General features: G+C 70.4%; 5 protein-coding genes across 19 annotated transcripts; 3 read left to right on the top strand and 2 right to left on the bottom strand.

Annotated features, from left to right (window-relative positions):
- Positions 1-909: 909 nt before the first annotated feature.
- Positions 910-5500, bottom strand: KASH5 (KASH domain containing 5). The gene is made up of 13 exons (XM_075489422.1): positions 5107-5500; positions 4902-5000; positions 4378-4558; positions 4238-4299; positions 3692-3764; positions 3428-3586; positions 3087-3270; positions 2958-3008; positions 2789-2866; positions 2513-2569; positions 2322-2381; positions 1778-1942; positions 910-1080 (listed from the first exon to the last, which is right to left on the bottom strand). The coding sequence occupies exons 1-13, from the start codon at positions 5219-5221 to the stop codon at positions 961-963; spliced, it is 1404 nt and encodes a 467-aa protein (XP_075345537.1). The 5' UTR covers positions 5222-5500; the 3' UTR covers positions 910-960.
- A 215-nt stretch (positions 5501-5715) lies between these two features.
- CD37 (CD37 molecule) lies at positions 5716-8272 on the bottom strand. The gene is made up of 9 exons (XM_075489424.1): positions 7953-8272; positions 7776-7843; positions 7347-7419; positions 7139-7263; positions 6823-6897; positions 6593-6697; positions 6329-6514; positions 6094-6177; positions 5716-5880 (listed from the first exon to the last, which is right to left on the bottom strand). The coding sequence occupies exons 1-9, from the start codon at positions 8113-8115 to the stop codon at positions 5803-5805; spliced, it is 957 nt and encodes a 318-aa protein (XP_075345539.1). The 5' UTR covers positions 8116-8272; the 3' UTR covers positions 5716-5802.
- On the top strand, positions 5781-15443 carry LOC142403225 (sodium-dependent neutral amino acid transporter B(0)AT2-like). 12 transcript variants are annotated; one of them, XM_075489415.1, is made up of 13 exons: positions 8260-8379; positions 8878-9058; positions 9129-9286; positions 9537-9660; positions 9758-9933; positions 10878-11058; positions 11324-11525; positions 12863-13146; positions 13282-13330; positions 13489-13650; positions 13728-13863; positions 13939-14043; positions 14396-14634. In XM_075489415.1, the coding sequence occupies exons 2-13, from the start codon at positions 8887-8889 to the stop codon at positions 14495-14497; spliced, it is 1851 nt and encodes a 616-aa protein (XP_075345530.1). In that variant the 5' UTR covers positions 8260-8379; positions 8878-8886; the 3' UTR covers positions 14498-14634. The 12 variants fall into 12 exon arrangements, with proteins under 12 accessions (XP_075345525.1, XP_075345532.1, XP_075345529.1 ...); XM_075489410.1 differs by lacking the exons at positions 8260-8379; positions 12863-13146; positions 13282-13330; ... (2 more) ...; positions 13939-14043; positions 14396-14634 and adding exons at positions 5781-5892; positions 10308-10418; positions 10505-10746; ... (1 more) ...; positions 11845-12007; positions 12235-12701; XM_075489417.1 differs by lacking the exon at positions 13728-13863 and having other exon boundaries at positions 8259-8379; positions 11462-11525; positions 14396-15443.
- Positions 15386-17085, top strand: LOC142403228 (apoptosis regulator BAX-like). Of its 4 annotated transcripts, XM_075489425.1 has the most exons (6): positions 15512-15691; positions 15886-15937; positions 16014-16172; positions 16250-16382; positions 16627-16725; positions 16816-17085. In XM_075489425.1, the coding sequence occupies exons 1-6, from the start codon at positions 15643-15645 to the stop codon at positions 16885-16887; spliced, it is 564 nt and encodes a 187-aa protein (XP_075345540.1). In that variant the 5' UTR covers positions 15512-15642; the 3' UTR covers positions 16888-17085. The 4 variants fall into 4 exon arrangements, with proteins under 4 accessions (XP_075345541.1, XP_075345543.1, XP_075345540.1 ...); XM_075489426.1 differs by lacking the exons at positions 15512-15691; positions 15886-15937 and adding an exon at positions 15386-15466; XM_075489428.1 differs by lacking the exon at positions 16627-16725 and having other exon boundaries at positions 15499-15691.
- A 378-nt stretch (positions 17086-17463) lies between these two features.
- Positions 17464-19116, top strand: LOC142403229 (ferritin, higher subunit-like). Its single transcript, XM_075489429.1, has 5 exons — positions 17464-17603; positions 17636-17785; positions 18095-18241; positions 18384-18509; positions 18791-19116. Exons 2-5 carry the CDS (start codon positions 17684-17686, stop codon positions 18965-18967), a joined length of 552 nt encoding a protein of 183 aa, XP_075345544.1. The 5' UTR covers positions 17464-17603; positions 17636-17683; the 3' UTR covers positions 18968-19116.
- Positions 19117-19416: the final 300 nt, after the last annotated feature.

The following is a 19416-nucleotide window of genomic DNA, read 5'->3' as shown; positions in this document are numbered from 1 at the left end:
TGCACCCCCAAGCCCACCCCAGGCCCCCTGTGAGAACACAGGGCTGGGGGGGCTCCCCACAAACGCTCTCGGGGCGGCCGCCAGCAGCTGCTCTGGCCTTGTTAGGGCCCAGCTAACGAGGCGCCGTGGCCGCTCCCACTTGCGCTGACTCACGGGCCAGGGGCACCCACGAACGGGGCTGGGGCTGGGGGGGCTGGTTAGCGTGGGGGACCCCCTGCCCTCATCCTGCTGGCAGCATAAAGGGCCCCAGACGGCGCTCCAAGTGCTCCTGTCTGGGACTGGAGAGAGACTGGGAGAACTGGGATGTGCTGGTGAGAGGCACAGGGGACCTGGGAGGAAACTGGGGGGACTGGGGTGGGCTGGTGGGAGGCTGGGTGGACTGGGATGGGCTTGGGGGGACTGGGGAGAGGTACAGGGGGGGCTGGGATGGACGAGGGAAGTCGCAGTGGACTGGAGCTGTCGTGCCTAACAGGTCTTTATTGGGGCGGAGGTCTCACAGGGGTGGGGGTCTCTGGTAGCACAGCTGGAGCTGGGGCCAGGCGGCCCTGCTGTGGGGCAGCCCCAGCCAGCGGCAGGGCAGGAGGCAGAGCAGGGCCAGCAGCAGCAGCAGTGCCAGCAGCGCCCGCGGCGGCAGCAGCCTGCCGGGAGGGAGAGAGAGGGGCTGTCAGCCGCAGGGCTTCAAGCTGACGGCCGGGGAGCGGGGACGTGCTTCATGCCAAGCACGCTGCGGGGCTGGCACCCCGGGCCCTGGCAGCGCTGCCTGTTGTGGGCAGGGGCTGCCTGCTGCTGGCCCTACCTCTCGCTGGGGCCTGGGCACTGTCGCGGCTTGGCCAGCTCCTCGCCGTCCCCCACCAGGGCTCTGGGCGCCACCATCTCTGCATCCTCCTCCTCCTCCTCCTCCTCCTCTTCCTCCTCCTCCTCTGCTTCGCCTGTCTCCTGGGCAGAGCCGCAGGCCGGGGGTCAGCAGCCGGGGTGCCCTCCCCAGGGCCCCCGCGCCCCCACCCTTACCCGGCACGTTGCCTCAATCTCAGTGCCGAGCGGCTGCTCTAGGACATCGGCCTCACCGAGCGGGCACCACAGCTGCCTGCGTGAGGAAGAGGAGGTGTGAGGCACTGCAAGGCAGTGCCCGGGGGGCCGCGCTGGGTGGTGCGGTACAGCGGGGTTGGGGAGCCAGGCCCTGCGGCGGGTTATGGCAACAGGGAGAAGCTGTCAGTGGCAGGCCAGAGGCATGGAGGGGCAGGAGCCAGCCCTGCGTGAGCCCTGGGGGAAGGCGCAGCCCGTGGCACTGGGCGCTTCCAAGCCAGGGCCTCGGTGTCCAAAGGTGCTGGCCACGCCCTGGCTGGGCGCGCAGCTGGGGAGCCCCCAGGGGAGCGGCCCTGGGGGAGCACCCCAGCTCCCTGAGCGGGAGAAACCCACGCCGCGCCGTGGAGGCACCTGGCCGGGGCGTTGGCTGCCACACGCCCCTGCCTTGCGGTGGTGTGACGGCGTGGCAGCGGGGCCAGGCTGGCAGAGCAGGAACTGGCGGGCGGTTATGGGGCGGAGGCTGTGGTGCCCCAGCTCCAGGTGCCGCCGAGCACCTCCTGCTGCGGCGTGCCACAGCACGCTGCCGGCAGACTTGCGGTGAGGGTCCACCAGGCGCCTCGCTCTGCCAGGGGGGTGGTGCGGGCAGAGGTGGGGCCCCCCCTTCTGCCAGTCCCAGTTTTCACCATTTGCCCCTTTTTCCCCACTTTTTAAGGCTTTCAGAGCCAGGCTGCCGGCCAGCGGGATGCCGTGCAACATGCCTGGCGCTTCCTATCACCGAGGAGCCGGAGCTGGGCTCGCGTGCCAGGGCGTCCCACCCACGCGTCCCTCCTGGCCCAGCAGAGGCGGCGACGTACACGGCCCAGGCATCCTGCATCCGGCCCAGCTGGTTGCGGAGCCGCGTCGTCTCCAGCCGCAGCTCCTGGGGGAGACGGGCTTTTAAGACACCACGGGGCTTTCAGGCACCCTCCGCGCCGCTCTGCGTTCCCTGGGGCAGGACCGGGGGGGCCCAGTGCCGCGACAGGTCGCCAGTGCCGGATGCTGGCTCTTCCCTGCAGCCCCCCGGCACAGGCTGTTTGGACGGTGCCTGCGCCCCACACCACGGCCAGAGGAGCCGCAGGCTCTCCTGCTGCAGCAGGGGGCTGCGACCCCCGACCCCCAGAGAGGGTGGCCACCTCGGGTCTCTGCCTGTGGCCCGCGGGCTCTGGCTCCCCCAGGCATGGGGCTCCCTGTGGCCAGGAGGGGTCAGGGGGCTGCAGCCCCCCTGGCTGGGGAGCATGACAGGGCTGGGTACGCTGTACCTGCACCACCCTGTCGTACTCCCCAAGCGCCACTGTCAGCTCCTCCACTTGCTGCCCTGCCTACGGAACAAGGGTGGTGGTGAGGGGGCGCGGGGCCCAGAGGGCTCCGGCCACAGGAGCGGCCTAAGGGCTGGTGGTGAGGGCTGACACGGTGGTGGCCGGAGCTGTGCGCGTCCCTGCGTGGTGCTCACCTGGGCAAGGGCCGCGTCCCGGGAAGAGAGGAGTGCTGTGCAGCGGCAGAGCCGGGCCTGGGCAGAGGGAAGAGGCTCGTTAGGCAGAGTGCGTACTGGCGGCTGTGCCGCGGCATAATGGCGGAGAGGATGGGGCTGCCCATGGACGGGCAGCACCTGACCCTCTGGTGTCCCCGGGGCGCTTGCCGCTGGGTCGGGGGACAGACACCCAAGGCGGGCGTTAGTGCTTAACGAAGCACTTGGCATTGGCCAGGTAGTGTGGCTGCTGCCACTTACCTCTAGCTCGGCCTTCTCAGCTGCCAGTCCCTGGATCTGCTCCCTCAGCCTACAGCCCTCGGCGAGCAGCTGCTGCTTCTGCTCGGGGCAAAAGGGGCTGGTGTTCACCGTGACCCCGGCACCGCCAGGGCAACCACCCCTTCCCTGTGGCCGCTGGCGGCATCCTCACCTCCTCCTGGAGGCTGTCGGCTCGTGAGCACTGGCACTGCTGCTCCTTTTCCTGGGGAGGGAAGGCACAGGGCGCTGAGCTGCTTCCCCGCGTGCCGGCTTGGCACCTCAGCGGCGGTTGGGCGCTCACCGGGAGTGAGGAGGCCGGGCCTCTCACCAGCTGGCGTGCCTGCTGGCGGAGCTCGCTGTTCTCCTCCTCCAGCCCCTTCGCCACGGCCTTCAGGTCCTCGAGCTCCTCAGCGGCAGCTCTGGCCTGCTCCAGCGCCTGCTGGCTGCTACCGGGGACAGCCGGGCACTGGCACTTTGGCATGCTCCTGGAGCCCAGCAGCCCTGACCATCCCCATCCCTGGGGGTGAGCATCCACCGGCAAGGGGTGGCCGCGTGCCCCAGCACCCACCGCCTCCCCCTGCACCCCTGGGGGCCGGGGCGGTGTGGGGAAGCCCCCAGCCCTGCCCCGCACTAGCACCGCACCATCGCAGCTGAGCCTTCAGCTCTGCCATCTCCTCAGCCATACAGGCGTTGAGCTCCTCGGCCAACTCAGCATCCCGGTGCAGCTTGGCATTCTGGGCGGCCAGCTGCTTGGCGTGGCTGCGCAGGCCGGCGGCTTCGGTGCTGCTGGGGTGGGATTTGCTGCCAGTTTGGGGATACTCTGAGGCTGGGGCTGGCATTGCTAGGGAACCCCAGTGCAGAGCGTGGCCAGGACTGGCTCTATGTCTGTGGTGAGCTGGCACTTACGGGCTCGTGATGTCCGTGTTGCCACCGTCGCCCTCGAGCTGCACAGCTGCCAAGGCCGTGTGTCCTTCCACTGCTGCAGGACAGGCACAAGGGGATTTTGGGGCTGCGCCGCGCCCCCACCGGCAGCCCCGGCTGAGCAAGTGTCAGCACTGCTGGGGGACGGCGGGCTCTTTCCTGCGTCTGCCCCTTCACTGTCAGGAGGGACCTGGGGCCGGTAGCACCGAAACAACTTCCCCCGGTTTCAAAGTTATCAGTTCCCACCAATGCTACGCCTGCAAGCCAGTGCCCATGTGCCTCTGCAAACGCCGTCACCGGCGCAGCCTGTATGCCAACCTGGCCGCTCTCCCCAGCAGGAAGGAAGGAGGCGACAGCTGCTGGTCTCACTGTGGCTGTGGCCAAGCCACCCTGTCGGGGTGGAGGGGGACGCAACCGTGCTCGCCGGGGCGAGGCGGATGCCGGCGTCCCCACCACGGCTCCTGCAACCCCGCTCCACCGGGCACCGATTCACCCTCCCTCTCCTCGGCCCCTTCCTGCACTGACACCCACCCGCCAGCACTAGGCCAAGGTCGCCTGCCGCTGCATCCTGCTCCTCGGCGAGCCATGAGCCCCTGGGGAGATAGGAACTGTTGGTTGCACTGGCCGGTACACAGGGAACTGTGTTCTGGCCCTGGTCCCCTGTCACTGACCCCTCCTGCTGGCATGACATGATCCACTCCCTCATGATGGCATGGAAGGTGGGCAAGTCCAGTGCCATGCCCGCCGCCTTGGGGTCCAGCATGTGGCGCAGCACCCGCAGCTGGCCCTCCTCGCTGCTCTGCCCTGTCACCACCTGCAGGTACTCGACCACCTGCTGTGCCAGCACGGTCCCTGCGGCACAGGGTGGGACGTCGGTCTGTGGGGCTGCCCCCTCCCTCGCCCGTGGCTGGTGACCAGCTCCACGCACAATCCCCCAGAGCAGCAGCCGGGGTGGGACTGGGACAGGGCCGTGCTATGGGGAGGGTGTGGGGCGAGGGGGGTTTGGCATGGAGGCGGCTCTGGGCCCCTGAAGGCCTCCCCGTCCCTGGGTGGGGGCAGGCTGCGAGCGGGAGGGGTTTTTCCGGCAGCCTCACGCGTGGCGGAGCTGGGTTAACCGCAGGCCGAGCCCTCGAAGATGCCTTGAAGCCATATCCGGGGCTGTGTCCCCCCTGCACCGGCGCTGGCCCCTCGCTACCTGTCTGCTCAGTGTCACAGGTGGTGAAGATGCAGTTGATGATGAACTCCTCTGAGCAGCAGCTCTCGCCCTGGCGCATGGCCGTGCTGCCCTGGGCTGCTAGGGGGGCAATGGGAGAGGTTATGGAGGGACCTGTCCCCTTGCTCCCCCCACTCCCTCACATCGCCGGCCAGCTGGAGCGGGTGGGCTGCTGGCCAGTACCCACTTTGTGACAGGTCCTGCGGGGTCTCTGCCTCCACTGCCGGCAGAGCAGCCTCCCTGGGGGGGACAGCAGCGCCTGGGGTGCCGTGCGAGGGGGCTGGGGGCCCCTCCGCAGCCATCACACAGGAGATGGGCGTCGGGGAGGGGTGCTCGGGCGTCCCCTCTGCCCTGGGGAACGGCCGGGGGTCCTGTGGGCAGGGGCCGCTGCTGCTCTGAGGCGAGAAGAGGCCGCGGGCACTCCCTGAGGCCAGGTCGGGCCGAGCGGGGCAGCGGGAGGCTGCGGGGGACAGTGGGGGACACCGGCGGACGCCGGAGGACCGCGCTCTCCTCACAGGGCTGGTGGGCGCAGCGCGAGCCGTTCCCGCCCAGGGAGCGAGGCGGGGAAAGGGGCGTGACCGGGCGCGAGGCGGGGAAAGGGGCGTGGCCGGGCGCGAGCCGTTCCCGTCCCATAGAAAAGGGGCGGGGCGAGAGGTGCTCCATGCGGGCGGGAGAGTCGGGCGGCGCGAGTTCTGCTCTCCCGTCCCCGTCCCCGTCCCCGTCCCCGTCCCCGTCCCCGTCCCCGTCCCCGTCCCCGTCCCCTTCCCCGTCCCCGTCCCCGTCCCCGTCCCGTGGTGCTGCTTCCAGCTGGTTTTATTGACCGAGAGCCGAGGGAGAACAGAGACTCGGGAGCCCCGCGGTGCCCGGCCCGGCCCGGCCCCCCTCAGAGCCCCCGCAGCAGTTTCTCGTAGTCGGGGTCCAGATTCCTGACCAGGAACATCGACAGCATCAGCAGGCAGAGCTGGGGGACAGGGTAAGACGCTGCCCCACGGCTGCCCCGCAGCCTCCAAACCACCCCATGGCCCCCCAAGCTGCGCCACTGCCCAGACCCGCTGTCCCCCAGCCCCCCAAACCGCCCCCCCCAAACTACTGCACCACCCCAGCCTGCCCCATGGCCCCACAGCCCCCGAGCTGCCCCCCAGCTCAGCCGCCCAGCCCGGGGCAGACCCCCTACCTCCAGCAAGCCGATGCCCAGGCAGAGCCCCACGACAGTGACCAGGTTTTCGGCCAACCAGCCCTGGACGCCCTCAGCGCAGCCCTGCCGGGAGGAGGGTGACAACCGGGGGGCTGCTCGGAGCCTCCAGGCCACAAGTCCCCCCCTTGCTCTGCACTCCCCCAAAGCTCCAGGACCCCCTGATCCTGCCCAGTGTCCTGTGCTGAGCCCCCATGCTGCACCCACCGTGCCTCACCCTGGGGAAGATGTCCTGGGGGGCAGCCATGGGGCAGCGGCCGTGGGGCAATGCCAGGGGAGGCCCATGGGTGCTGTTGGGCGCTGGTGCCTCAAGGCAGGAGCAGGCGATGGCCCTATCCCCATCCCCAGGGGAGCCGTCGGAGTGGTTCCAGTCCTGGGGTCCATTCCAGCCGCAGCAACTGAGCTGGGGGCAGGCGGTCAGTGGGGAGGCTGTGGGGCAGCCATGGGGATGGGGGACCCCCTGGGCCCTGTGAGGTCTCACCTGCTGCTGGACAGCATCCCAGCTCTCGTGGGGGTCCCCAGGCGGCCCCTGGGCCGGGTACCCCTGGATCAGCTCCTGCGCATAGGTGGCCACCTTGGTGGCCAGCTGCAGGGGGGGTGAGCGCAGTGCACCACGGCTGCAGCATCACCCCATGGCTCTGCCCCATGGTGCCAGCATCCCCCCATAGCCCTGTCCCACGGTGCCAGCACCCCTGGCAGTGCTGCACTTACTGTGACACGCTGTGTGTAGATGATGACCCCCACCGTGATCTGGGCAGCAAAGAGCAGGAGCAGGATCCCGAAGTACTGGGGGGGGAAGGTGGGGGTCAGCCAGACCGCCCCCTGCCCCACAGCACCAGGGGAGTGCAGAGGGACCAGCGAGGTCCCCCTGCTCCCCCCTGCTGCCCCACAAACACAGGATGTGGTGGGACCACGTGGCCCCGCGGCTGCCCCAGGAAGTTGCAGCAGACCCCTCCCGGCTGGGTCCCCAACCCTCTGGCCCCCGGACGGGCCCCAAACCCCCTAGCCCCCCAGCCCCCCCACTCACCAGCAGCAGCATGGCCTTGATCTCCTTGAGGGCACCCAGGCACCCCAGGAAGCCCAGCAGCATGGTCACGATGCCAACCCCCGAGAAGGTGTAGGACCAGACCCGCAGGCTGTACAGTGGCGACCCTGGGGGGCGTGGGGGTCAGGGTGCCCCATACCTCGGGGGTGCCCCACAGCTTGGGGTGCCCCACGGTTCAGGGGTCCCTTACCTAGCACGGCGGCGAAGCTCTGCCGGTCGAAGAGGACCCAGAGGCCGAAGGCGAGGAGGAGGCTGCCCAGGGCCTGGGGGGGCCGGGAGGGGCCCGGCCCAGGTCAGCGAGTGGGGGTGCTCTGGGGCCTGCCTGGCCCCACGGCTCCCGCAGGCCCCAGGAGACTGTTGGCCCCCAACCAGCCCCCCACAAAGCATGGCTGGGCCCCTGTGTCCCCCCTGCACCCCCGTGTCCCCCCTGTACCCCATGTTCCTCCTGCACCCCCAAGTCCCCCCTGTACCTCTATGTCCCCCCAGCCCCATGTCCCCCCTGCACCCCCAAGTCCCCCCTGCACCCCATGTCCCCCCTGCACCCATGTCCCCCCTGCACCCCCACGCCCCCCCAGCCACACATCCCCCCATCTCCCCGCCGTCCCCCCACCCCACTCACGAAGAAGAAGAGGTTGAAGAGGAAGAGGAAGCACTTGGCGAAGCCGAGGCAGCTTTTGGGGTTCATGTCTGCACCCGGGGGGGGGGCACGGGGTCAGCGCCGACCCGGGGCCCGATCCGGCCCCTTCGCAGGGTGAAGCGCCCCCGACCCCCCCAGCTCTCCCGGCCCCCCGGGCACCTGCGGCAGCGTCTCCCGTGGGCAGCCTCGTCCCCGGCTCCGTGTCGGGGCAGGAAACGCTCGGGGCGGCGGAAGCTCCACGGGGGCGCGTCCCGCGTGGGGCGGCACCGCGGCCGGGCCGCTCTGTGCCCCCCGGACGGCACCCCCGAGACGGGGCCCCCATGGGCGGCCCAGGGAAGGTTTAGCGACCCCCCCATCCCCCCCCCCCCCCCCGCATCTCCCAGGGGGATCGCGCGATCATGAGGATGGTGATGGTGAAGCTGAGGCACCGGGGAGCCCCTGCCCCAGGTTTTAGGGCCGCACCCCCCGAAGGGGGGTGGGCGACGGAGCGGGGGGTCCGGGGGCGACGCCTCTGGGCGGCCCGTCGAGTCCCGTCCCGTCCCCGCCCGTCCCGGCTGATGCAACCGGTCGTGGCACGCCGGACCGGGTGAGCGGGGCTGCGGGGCGCGGGGGCTGCAGGGCTGGGGGGGCTGCAGGGCTGGGGGGCTGCAGGGCGCGGGAGCTGCAGGGCTGGGGGGCTGCAGGGGTGCGGGTGCTGCAGGGCTGGCTGGGGGGCTGCAGGGCTGGGGGGCTGCAGGGCTGGGGGGCTGCGGGTGCTGCAGGGCTGGCTGGGGGGCTGCAGGGCTGGGGGGCTGCGGGTGCTGCAGGGCTGGCTGCGGGGCTGCCCGCGCACTTGGGTCCTCCCGCAGCCGGGGGTGCTCCGGGAGGTCCGGGTTTCTGCTAAGGAGCCACAGCGGGGTTCGGGGCTCGGTCGGGGCTGGCACGCTTGCACACAGGCCGCCGGCCGCTCTCACTCGCGTGGACGCGTGTGCACGGCTGCCGCTCCGCTCCGGTGTGCCGCACCACGCGTGTGCGAGGTCCCGCAGGTCACGGGGTACGCGTGTGCCTGGCGCCAGCGTGACCGCGACGTGTGTGTGCGCTGCAGCCTCCTGCCATGCAGAAGGACCAGCCGGTGCTGGGGGGGGACACCGGGACCCTCCAGGAGGAGCCGCCCCCTCGCCCCGCCTGGACCAGTAAAGCCCAGTACATACTGGCCCAGCTGGGCTTCTCCGTGGGGCTGGGCAACGTCTGGCGCTTCCCCTACCTCTGCCACCAGAACGGGGGCGGTGAGTGCTGGGGGGTGCTGGGAGGTCCTGGGGGTCCCGTCTGCCCCCTTACCCTCCCGTCCCCCCCCAGGCGCCTTCCTCCTGCTCTACCTGCTGCTCCTCTTCCTCCTGGGCATCCCCCTGCTCTTCCTGGAGCTGGCGGCCGGGCAGTGCCTGCGCCAGGGCAGCGTTGGTGTCTGGAGGACCATCAGTCCCCGCCTGGCCGGCATCGGGCTGGCCAGCTGCCTGGTATGGGGCTGGGGTGTCTCTGGGGGCTGAGGGGGGGGTCTCTGGGGGCCGGGGGGTCCGGGCACCACGGGGGGCTCAGGGCACCCTTGGTGGGTGCGCCATGGGGGGGGACTCATGGTGCTGCTGGGGGGTCCCAGAGTACCGTGGCAGGGGAGGCAGCAGCAGGGGACACTTGCGGGGGGTGGGGGGGGTCCCTGGGTACCACTGAGACTCCCCCACAGCAGGGTCCCGGCTGACGTGCCCCCCGCAGGTGTGCGTGTTTGTGGCGCTGTACTACAACGTGATCATTGCCTGGAGCCTCCTCTACCTCGCCCGCTCTTTCCAGCACCCCCTGCCCTGGCAGAGTTGCCCCAGCGCCGGCCCCAACCACACAGGTGGGGGTCCCCAGGGAGCCCGGAGCGGGGTGGGGGGGGGTGGTGTGTCTTGGCGTGCCCTGGCCCTGCCATGACCTGCTGTGCCCCCCTGCCCCAGAGCCCGAGTGCGCCCTGAGCTCGCCCACCACCTACTTCTGGTACCGGCAGACACTGGACGTCACCCCCGAGATGGGGGTTGGAGGCGGGCTGCAGCCAGCCCTGGTGGGGGGGCTCCTGGGGGCCTGGGTCCTGGTGGGGGCCTCCCTGCTCAAGGGCATCAAGTCCTCGGGAAAGGTGGGTGATGCAGCCCCACGTTGCTGGGGGGCTGCTGGAGCCAGGGGGGGCTACAGAGCCGGGGGACGGCAGGGGGCTGTGTGGTGCCGGGGGGGTGCTGGGGACTGGTGGCACTGGGGGGCTGCCTGGCTCCAGCGGGCTGGGGGGGGCTCTGGGGTGTATGGTGTGGGGGGGCAGGCAGTGCTGGGGGGTGCATGGCACCGGAGCGGTGCAGGATTTGGGGGTGCTGGTGGCCCCGTGGGTCAGGCAGAGCCAGGGGTGCTGGTGGCCCCAGCGGCTCAGGGGTCCTGGTGGGTCGGGCAGAGCCGGGGGTCCTGGTGGCCCCAGCAGCTTGGGGGTCCCGGTGGCCCTGTGGGTCATGGGGATCCCCGCAGGTGCTGTATGTCAGCACTCTCTTCCCCTACCTCGTCCTCTTCTGCCTCCTGGTCCGGGGGCTGCTGCTTGAGGGCGCCATGGAGGGCGTCCGCATCATGTTCACCCCCAAGGTAAGGCCCTGCCCCGGGGACCCCCAGCCCCTTCCAGATCGACCCCGCTCGCCCCGAGCCCACCCTAACCCTGTCTGTCCCCTCAGGTGTCGGCGTGGGGCACGGGCCAGGCCTGGCGGCAGGCGGCCACTCAGGTCTTCTTCGCGCTGGGGCTGGGTTTCGGCAGCGTCATTGCCTACGCCAGCTACGGCACGCGCCGCAGCAACTGCCACCGTGATGCTGTGCTGGTGGCCAGCCTCAACGCCCTTACCTCCCTCCTGGCCACCCTCGTCGTCTTCGCTGTCCTGGGTGCCCGCGCCACCCGCCGCACGCGGCACTGCCTCCACAGGTGGGGGATGCCCCGCGGTTGGGGTCCCTGCAGGGAGGCGGGGTCCCACGCTCGGGTGTTGCACCCGGCACAGGACCCTCCACGTCCCTGCGGCAATGCCAGCATCCCCCTCGTCTTGTCGCCCCCCGCAGGAATGCAGAGCTGCTGTCGCAGGCGCTGGCGGTGGGGGGGCTGCCCGAGACCGCCCGGCCCCCCGGGAACCTCACGGCCCTGCCAGCCCCCCAGTACAGTGCCTGGCTGCGGGGGCTGCCCCCGGCCCTGCGGGATGCCCTGGGCATCACCGACTGCCGCCTGGAGGAGGAGATGAACAAGGTGATGCCGGTGACAAGCCTGACACCGCTGGGGGTCAGGGTCCCCCAAACTGTCCCCCCTCCCCAAACCTGTCCCACATCTGCCCCCCAGCTGGTGGCACAGCTGAGATCAGGGGGGCCCCTCTGGGCAGGGTGAGGGGTCCCCCGAGTCCATCCCACCCCACACCCTGGGCGATGCCCCCCCAGACCTGTCAAGGGGCCTCCCCACACCACCCCCTATCCCAAAACCAGGGTGAGGGTCCTTACCCCTGCCCCCCTCACCTCAGGGGGTGGAGGGCCCGGGCCTGGCCTTCATCGTCTTCACAGAGACGCTGACGCTGCTGCCGGTGGCGCCGCTCTGGTCGTCCCTCTTCTTCCTCACGCTGCTGGGACTGGGGCTGGGCACCATGTTGGGCATCGTCCAGGCTGTCCTCACGCCTCTGCTCGACACCTTCCCCGTCCTGCGCCGCCACCGTGCTCTGCTCACCGGTATGGCTGGGAAGGGACAACAGATGGGACAGGGGGCAGGGATGGGGGGGAGCCCCCCCAAACTGCTGCTCTGCCCCTCCAGTACTGTGCTGCACCGGGGGCTTCGTGCTGGGGCTGCCCTTCACCCAGCGCTCTGGCAGCTACTTGGTGGCCGCCTTCGATGACTACGTGGCCACGCTGCCGCTGCTGTCTGTGGCTGCCTGCGAGGCCGTGGCCGTGGCCTGGGTCTACGGGGCCGAGAGGTGAGGGCGGGGGATTCCCCCATGCACCCCCCAAAAGTCCTCCATGGCCCCCCTGACCTGCTCGCCCCATCCCTCAGGTTCCTGGCTGCTGTGTGGGAGGTGACAGGCCACCGGCCGTGGCGGCTCTACGGGCTCCTGTGGCGCTTTGGCAGCCCTGGGGCCATGGTGGCCCTGCTGGGGGCCAGCCTGGGCCAGCTGGCCCTGCGCCCCCCCACCTACCAGGCCTGGGACCGTGCCACGGTGAGACCCCAAGCTGTGACCCCCCCACCTGCCAGCAACCCGACCCGTGGCCGGGACCCCTGTCCCCCAAGACCTCCCCTGCCTCTTTGTGGCCCCATGGCCCCCCCCACCCCGAGACCTCCCCTGCCCCTTCATGGTCCCACAGCCACCCCTCCCCCAAGACCTCCCCTGTGCCTTTGTGGTCCCCCCAAGGGAGCCCCCGGCCCCCCTGACCGTCCTCTCCACAGGCAATGTTGTGGCGGCGGCCGTACCCACCCTGGGCCCTGGCCCTCACCCTGGGGCTGATGGTGGTGGCCGTGCTGCCCATCCCCCTCGTCGCCCTGCGCTGGGCGCTGCAGCCACCCCGGGACCCCCTGGGGCCGCGGGACCAGGGGGGGGAGGAGGAGGAGGAAGAGGAAGAGGAGGAGGAGGAGGAGGAGGGGGAGAGTGCGGCCGACCCGCCCCCCCCCGCCGCCCCTCCGCCGCCCCACGGGTCCCCTCGCACCCCGCTTTGCTGCCCGGACGAGCGGGAAGGCACCCCATTGGAGGACGGCGAGGAGCTCTGCTTCCGGATTGGCCACGCTGCCTGAGGCGGGAGAGGCGCCCATTGGCGGCGTGAGGCGGGAAGGGCGAGGGGGGGCGCTTCCCCGCCCCGCGTTGCCATGGGGACACTCGGCGGCCATGTTGAAGCGGGGCAATAAAGGGCCTGGAGGAGGCGGAGCGGAGCCGAGTTCTGAGGGGCGGGGCGAGGGGCGGGGCGAGGGGCGGAGCCGGGCCCCAGCCGGGCCCCAGCCACACTGCTGCCCGTTTAAGAACAGCGGTGGCGGGGAGTGCGTTACGTCACGCTCATGCCTGTCACGTGGTGCCGCCCGGCAGGCGTTGTCGCGTGACTTTTCCCCGCCCCTCCACGGGACCGGGGCGCGGTCAGCAGCCGCTCATTCCTCCCGCTCCCCCTCCCTCGCGGCTGGTGTCACGTGACGCCGGTGTCCCGGACCACGTGGTGCGGGCGGCGATGGCGGCGGCGGCTCAGCGGGGCGGCGGAGGTGGTGGTGGCGGCGGCGGCGGCGGCAGCAGCAGCAGCAGCGGCAGCAGCGGCGGCGGCGGCGAGGCTGGGGGCGGCTCCGGCGGCCGCGAGCCCGACCCGCCCCCGGGGGGCGGCGGTGAGTGGGGGGCCTCCGTGGGGCTGGGGCCGCGGCCGGGCCTGGCCCGGCGGCGGGGGGGGCGCGGCCTGTGCGTGCGGGGGGTGCCCGGGGCCGGTCCCTGCTTCCTTCGGGTCAGCGCCCCCCTCTCCGCAGGGGCCTCGTCGGACCAGCTCATGCAGACGGGGGAGATCCTCCTGCGGGGGTGAGTGGTGGGCCGGGCGGGGGGTCGGCGGCCTGGGGTGCCCCGCCGGGAGAACGGGCGTGGGGGGCCTTGGGGAGCCCCCCGGCTGGCAGGGGGTCTGGGGGAGGCCCTCAGGCGGCCACCCAGAGCTCCGGGGGTCCCTCCTGCCCCCGCCGCAGGTTCATCCGGGACCGCGTGGAGAGCTGCGGCGACAAGCAGGTGGTGGCCCTGAGCCAGGCGGAGCTGGGGGAGCCGCAGCCCAGCAGCCCTGACACCAAGCGCCTGAGCGAGTGCCTGCGCCGCATCGGGGACGAGCTCGACAGCAACGTGGAGCTGCAGAGGTGGGTGGGGCGCCGTGAGGGCACGGGGGTCCCCCGTGTCCCCCTCTGCGCTAACCGGCCCTGCCAACGCCCCCCAGGATGATCGAGCAGGTGGGGTGCCATGCCCCCAAGGAGCTCTTCTTCCGTGTGGCTGCAGAGATGTTTGCCGATGGCACCTTCAACTGGGGCCGTGTTGTTGCCCTCTTCTACTTCGCCTGCAAACTGGTGCTGGAGGTGGGCCCCGTGCCCCTCCCCTGTGTCATCGTGTGTCCCGCCCCCCCGGCCCCCTCTGACCCCCTGTCTCTGCAGGCACTCTGCACCAAGGTCCCTGAGGTGGTCCGGACCATCCTGGGCTGGACCATGGAGTACATGCGGGAGCACGTCCTGGCCTGGATCCAGGCCCAGGGAGGATGGGTGAGTCCTTGAACCCCCCGAGTCCTGGGGGGTGGGCTGAGCCCCATTTCGGACCCCTCCACGCACAGCATGGGAGGGCTGTGCTGCTTTTCTCTCCCAAATGCGCTTTTGACCCTGGAGGTTTTAACTGTGTTATTCTGCAAGTCCTGCTCAACTGGGTGGAAGGAAGGGCCCCCCCCCCGTGACACCCCCTTTGCCTCTCACCCCACCTCCTGGCTGCCGCCCCCGCCATAGCCCCTGTTCTGCTTTGCACCAATGCATTTTCCACCACGGGGTGGGGACCCAGGTGTCTGATTCTGCCTGGGGGGGTGGAGGACCCTGACACGTGACTGATGCCCCTCCTTTCCCCCAGGAAGGGCTCCTCTCCTACTTCGGCACCCCGACCTGGCAGACCATCACCATCTTCACTGCCGGCGTCCTCACGGCCTTGCTCACCGTCTGGAAGATGTCGTAGACTTGGGGGGGGCCTGCAGCCTACCCCCCAGGACTGGCCCCTGCCGGCAGGGATGGTGCTGATCCCCCCCTCCAGCCCCTCGGGCGCTGTGCCTTCCAGGAGGGGGGGGGGGCTTTTTAACAAACAAGACTTTGTTAGGAGTCACCCTGGACTTTAGGGGGGGCTGAGCTGGGGGGACCCTCCCTCCCTCAGGGCAGCTGTGGCCCCCCCAGATGTCCCCCTGACAGTGTGTGAATGCGCCCAGGGGCCACGGCTGGGACCCTGCTGGATTTGGGGAGAGGGGCGCACACAGCTTCACCCCCCTGCCCCCCAGTCCCCATGCTGAGGTCCCCCCTGATGCCCAGGGACGGTGGCAGCGGCCCCCAGCACAGCCCCGGCCTCGCAGCGGTTTGGCTCCAGGACTTGTGGTGCTTTGGGTGGGGTCCTGTGATTCCAGCCCCGCCCCCAATATAGGGGATGGGGGGTCTCTGTGATCTCCAAAAATGGGGCTGTTGGGCATGGGGCGGGGGGGAGGGTTGCAGCCATGGCTGCAGGTCGGGTATTTATTGGGGGCTCCCTGCCCTGCAAAAGCCCCCCCCCCCCCCCCCCCCCATGTGCAATACCCCCCTCCCTGGGGTGGAGGCCCACTCCCTGGTGGTGGCTCTCAGGGTGGGGGGGCTGTACCCCCCGTTTACACCCCCCCAGTTTTGGAGGTCCCCACTTCACAATTAGTGTCCCCAGGGAGCTGGCCGGAGGTGGGGGCAGACTGACCTCCCCCACCTCCACTTGGTGCTCTTTGGGGTGATGTCATGAAATGATGATGTCATGGGGGGAGCCCTCCCTCTGGCTGGGGGAGGCCTGCCTTCCCCCCCTGGTTTTCTTTTCTTTTGACACCCCCCCCCCCCCCTTTTTGTACCTTGTTTTGTATCTCGCGTATTTTGATGTCTGGAAATAAAGGGGAAATGGAGCCATGTGGTGCTTCGTGTCGGGGTGAGGCTGTCGGCGTCCCCCTGCCGTACTCTGCCTGTTGTGACGCCCTCCACCCCGCTCCCCCTGAACCCCCTTGGGGAGCCCCAAAGGAGTGTCACTGCACCACCCTGCCTTGCCCCACCCATGACAGGAGGGGACCCAGGTCTCTGGGAGCCCTGTGGGTCTCAGGCTGTGGGATGGAGGGGCAGGAGGGTGGGGGGCTCCTGGAGACCCCATGGGGGGCAGGTACGGGGGGGGGAGGGTGTTGGTCTGGGCATGGACACTTTCACTTTCATTTCACTTTAGCCATGTGGCTGGGGGGGGAGGGGGAGGCTGGATGCCTGGGTCCCTTCTGGGGGTCTGGGAGGGATTGGGGGCATCTGTGGGGCTGGGCGGGGGTGGTGGCCGCTCCCCGTTCTCTCGTCTGTGTCCCCCCCCAGGCACTGAGAGCATCTCCTGCATCGTGCGGATCGGGGGTGCCCTCCTCCGGGGGTGAGTCAAGGGGTTTCCCTGCCCAGGGACTGCAGGGGCTCCCCCTCACCCCTCGTTAACCCTGCTCCCTCCCCAGGTTTGTCCTCTGCCTGCTGGAGCAGGACGGGGGGCTTCCCCGGCGGGTCCCCCCTGAGGAGCTGGGGGGCGAGGTGGGGGAAGGGACTGCTGTTGCCTCGCTGCAGGCGGCTACCCTCCGTGTCTGGGGCCACCTGAGCCGGGACCCCGAGATGGACAGGTGAGACCCCTGGGTGCCCCACAGCTGCCCCCCAACCACCTCCACCCTCAGTCTCACCGCTGTCCCCATGCCCCCAGCCTGGTGGGGGCCCTGGCCGGCTGGCCCCCCCTGCCCGCACTGGCTGAGGTCTCTGAGCAGCTCTTCCAGGATGGCGTCAACTGGGGCCGGGTCGTTGTCTTCTTCTACTTTACCTACCGGGTGGTCCGGCAGGTGGGCCTGGATACCTGGGTCCCCTGGGAGGGGCACCCAGACACCGGGGTCTCTGGGTAGAGTAGGGTGGAGGGGGTGCCCCCAGGGGCAGTGGGGTGTTTGGGGACAGGGGGGCTTGGAAACATGGGCCTGGGGGGGATGACACCCAGCCTCCCTGGGTGGGGGTCCCCGGATGCCTGGGTTCTCTGGGCAGCGATGGGTGGTGGAGGGGGAGTCCGACGCCTGGATGACTGGGTCCCCACAGGCGCTGTGGGGCGACCACCCCCTTCGGACCATCCTCGACTGGGCCGTATCCTTCCTGCAGCAGCGCCTCTCCGCCTGGATCCAGCACCAGGGGGGCTGGGTGAGCGCAGGGGTTAGCCCCATGGAGTAGTGGGTGGGTGGGTGTGCGTGTCTGGGGCTGCCCCCCCACTGACCCCCTCTCTCCTTGCAGGGCTCCATCCTCAGCTACAGCCCCCGGCAGCTGAGCCAGGACCCCCATGCCATGGGGAGCCCTGAGAAGTAAAGGCTGAAGGGAGCTTCCCCCCTGTTTCTGGAACAGCGGAAACCCCGAGTCAGCACCTCTGTGGGGCCAAGTTCCTCTTTTATGGCCCCTGGGGCTGAATCAGCTTCTTTCCTCCCCCCCCCCCCCCCCCCCCCCTTCATTAAACTCCAATTAACGAGCAATTGCAAGCCTCATCAACCAGCTCAGGACCAGGACTGATTCCCCCGCCCCAAGCCCCCCCCCAGGTCTGCTCCCCCTGTCCAGCCCCCCCCCCCCAGCCAGGCCAGGCTCCTTGTGCCCCTCAGCGTGGGAGGGAGCTGGGGGTACCCTTGAGCCGCCCCCCCCGCCCCCGGGGGCAGCCCTCACCTCACACGGGATCGGGCCCCCCTCCTGCCCAGTCATGCTGACTCGGACCGTGTGACAAACAGGGACAAGGGCCAAGGCCACCCCGCCCTGCCCGGGCGCCTGGGTCCTTCCGGCGGGGGGGCGGGGATGAGGTCCCTTCCCCGGCCGGGGGCGGGGCGGGCGGGGGGCCCCCATGCCTGAGTCCCCAGCGTGGGGCGGGCGCAGCCCGGGTGGCCGGGTCCCCTCTCCCCGCCCACCGGCGGCGGGATATAAACCTCCCGCGGGGCTTTGTGCGGGCAGAGCCGCGTTCTCGCTTCAACAGTGCTTGAACGGAACCGGCCCGCTCCCACCCCGCCGTCCGTCCGTCCGTCCATCCATCCATCCATCCATCCATCCATCCATCCATCCATCCATCCATCCTTCCCGCCGCTGCATCCATCTGTCTGTCCGTCTGCCGCTTTGTCTGCCCGCCATGGACTCCCAGATCCGCCAGAACTACCACCGCGACTGCGAGGCTGCCGTCAACCGCATGGCCAACATGGAGCTCCACGCCTCCTATGTCTACCTCTCCATGGTAGGGTCCCGGGGGCCGAGGCCCCCCCCCCCCCCCAGGGCCGTGGGACCCCCCCCGACCCCCCTAGCACCCCGGGGCCATCCTGTCCTGAGCTGGTCGGCACCGGTTTTGGTGGAGGCGGAGCCGGTTTTGGTGGAGGCGGTGCTGCCTGTGAGGGCAAGATAAGGGGAGGATGGCAGGGAGGGGTCAGGGGGGAGTTTGGGGGGGATGTCTCTTGGGGCTGGGGGCGTCCCTGCGGGAGTTGGGGAGCCGGGAAGGCGTGTCGGGGGGCTCCCCGGGGTGCCTGCCCTGAGCTCCCCTGTCCTGCAGGCATTCTACTTCGAGCGAGACGACGTGGCGCTGCCTCGCCTGGGACGCTTCTTCCTGCAGCAGTCGCACGAGGAGCGGGAACATGCTGAGGGGCTGCTGCGCTTCCAGACACGCCGCGGTGGCCGTGTGCTGCTGCAGGACATCAAGGTGGGGTGCCTGGGCTGGACAAGGGGGGCACACCTGCCTGGGGGTGCCCGGGCTGAATGGGGGACATGGCTGCCTTGGCATGCCTGGGCTGCACAGGGCCTGTGACCGTCCACGGGGTGACTGGCCCTGCCCCCTTCCCCAGAAGCCAGAGCGTGACGCCTGGGGCTCGGCGCTGGAGGCGGTGGAGGCGGCACTGCAGCTGGAGAAGTCGGTGAACCAGGCGCTGCTGGACCTGCACCGCCTGGCTGCCGAGAAGGGGGACCCCCACGTGAGTTGCCCTCCGCCCCCCTGCAGGGTCTGGCCTCTTGAGACACTGCTGGGAGGTCCCCGTTCCTTTTCCCGCACCCATCCCTGGGAGTCTGTGCCTGTGCTTGAGGGTCCTTGTCCCCGTCCCCTGCACCTCTGGGGTCTCTGCCTGGACTCGCTGGGACTTGCTTTCTTACCCCTGTACTACCTTGGGATCTCCAACTGTCCCGGAGGTCTCCCTCAGACCTCTGTCCCCTCCCTGTGGAGCTCCCCCCGCCCTGGCTGATGCCCCTCTCCCCGCAGCTCTGTGACTTCCTCGAGTCCCACTACCTGGACGAGCAGGTGAAGGCCATCAAGGCACTGGGGGACCACATCACCAACCTGCGGCGCCTGACCACGGGTGCTGGGGGGCCAGGGGGAGCCCCGAGTGGCCTCGGCGAGTACCTCTTCGACCGCCTCAGCCTGGAGGAGCGCAGCTGAACCCCCGCACGGGCGGCCCCCTGGGACCCCCCCTCCCAGGACCCCCCCCCCCCGCCCCCAGACCCTGTAACCCCCCTGCCCCATCCAAGGGGGCTCACCTGCTGGGGGTGTCCCCCCCAGCATGACTCCCAATAAAGGGTCTGCCCTTGCTCCCCGTCTGTCTCCTTTGAATGTCCTCCCTCGGGGGTCCCGCTTCCCCCCACCCAGTGCTCTTGAGAGCTCGCTTGGGGGTCATGCTCGTCTTGGGGGGATGGGGTGCCTGCTGCCCCCCGGCTGCGGGGGCGACGCCAGGGTGACATAGGGGGGCCGGGGGGAGGGGGAGCGGGGCGAGCGGCTGGACGGACAGACGTGACTCAGCACCGGCGGGGGGGGGGGATACCCCCCTGCAAGCGGCACCCCTGGGAAAACACCCGGGGGGGGGAGGCAGGCCCCGAAGGCCTCTCGTCCCG

The sequence above is a fragment of the Mycteria americana genome, unplaced genomic scaffold (assembly GCF_035582795.1).
Source record: "Mycteria americana isolate JAX WOST 10 ecotype Jacksonville Zoo and Gardens unplaced genomic scaffold, USCA_MyAme_1.0 Scaffold_141, whole genome shotgun sequence".
Lineage (NCBI taxonomy): Eukaryota > Metazoa > Chordata > Aves > Ciconiiformes > Ciconiidae > Mycteria > Mycteria americana.
Note: the sequence above shows the minus strand (reverse complement) of the source record. Positions and strands in the feature narration are given on the sequence as shown.

Coding starts and splice junctions, on each gene's coding strand:
- CD37 (XM_075489424.1), bottom strand. CDS start 8,115: ATGGGGGCCCCGTCTCGGGGGTGCCGTCCGGGGGGCACAGAGCGGCCC. Junction 6,515..6,592: donor GGGATGCTGTCCAGCAGCAG/GTGAGACCTCAC, acceptor GCCTGCCCCCAG/CTCAGTTGCTGCGGCTGGAA. Junction 5,881..6,093: donor TGGGCATCGGCTTGCTGGAG/GTAGGGGGTCTG, acceptor CCTGTCCCCCAG/CTCTGCCTGCTGATGCTGTC.
- LOC142403228 (XM_075489425.1), top strand. CDS start 15,643: ATGGAGGGGCAGGAGGGTGGGGGGCTCCTGGAGACCCCATGGGGGGCA. Junction 16,173..16,249: donor CGGGACCCCGAGATGGACAG/GTGAGACCCCTG, acceptor CCATGCCCCCAG/CCTGGTGGGGGCCCTGGCCG. Junction 16,383..16,626: donor CCTACCGGGTGGTCCGGCAG/GTGGGCCTGGAT, acceptor GGGTCCCCACAG/GCGCTGTGGGGCGACCACCC.
- KASH5 (XM_075489422.1), bottom strand. CDS start 5,221: ATGGCTGCGGAGGGGCCCCCAGCCCCCTCGCACGGCACCCCAGGCGCT. Junction 3,271..3,427: donor CTGAAGGCTCAGCTGCGATG/GTGCGGTGCTAG, acceptor GCTGGGCTCCAG/GAGCATGCCAAAGTGCCAGT. Junction 1,081..1,777: donor TGATAGGAAGCGCCAGGCAT/GTTGCACGGCAT, acceptor TCACGCAGGCAG/CTGTGGTGCCCGCTCGGTGA.
- LOC142403225 (XM_075489410.1), top strand. CDS start 8,887: ATGCAGAAGGACCAGCCGGTGCTGGGGGGGGACACCGGGACCCTCCAG. Junction 9,661..9,757: donor CGCCGGCCCCAACCACACAG/GTGGGGGTCCCC, acceptor CCCCTGCCCCAG/AGCCCGAGTGCGCCCTGAGC. Junction 11,526..11,607: donor CCACCGTGCTCTGCTCACCG/GTATGGCTGGGA, acceptor CTGCCCCTCCAG/TACTGTGCTGCACCGGGGGC.
- LOC142403229 (XM_075489429.1), top strand. CDS start 17,684: ATGGACTCCCAGATCCGCCAGAACTACCACCGCGACTGCGAGGCTGCC. Junction 18,242..18,383: donor TGCTGCTGCAGGACATCAAG/GTGGGGTGCCTG, acceptor CCCCTTCCCCAG/AAGCCAGAGCGTGACGCCTG. Junction 18,510..18,790: donor CCGAGAAGGGGGACCCCCAC/GTGAGTTGCCCT, acceptor CTCTCCCCGCAG/CTCTGTGACTTCCTCGAGTC.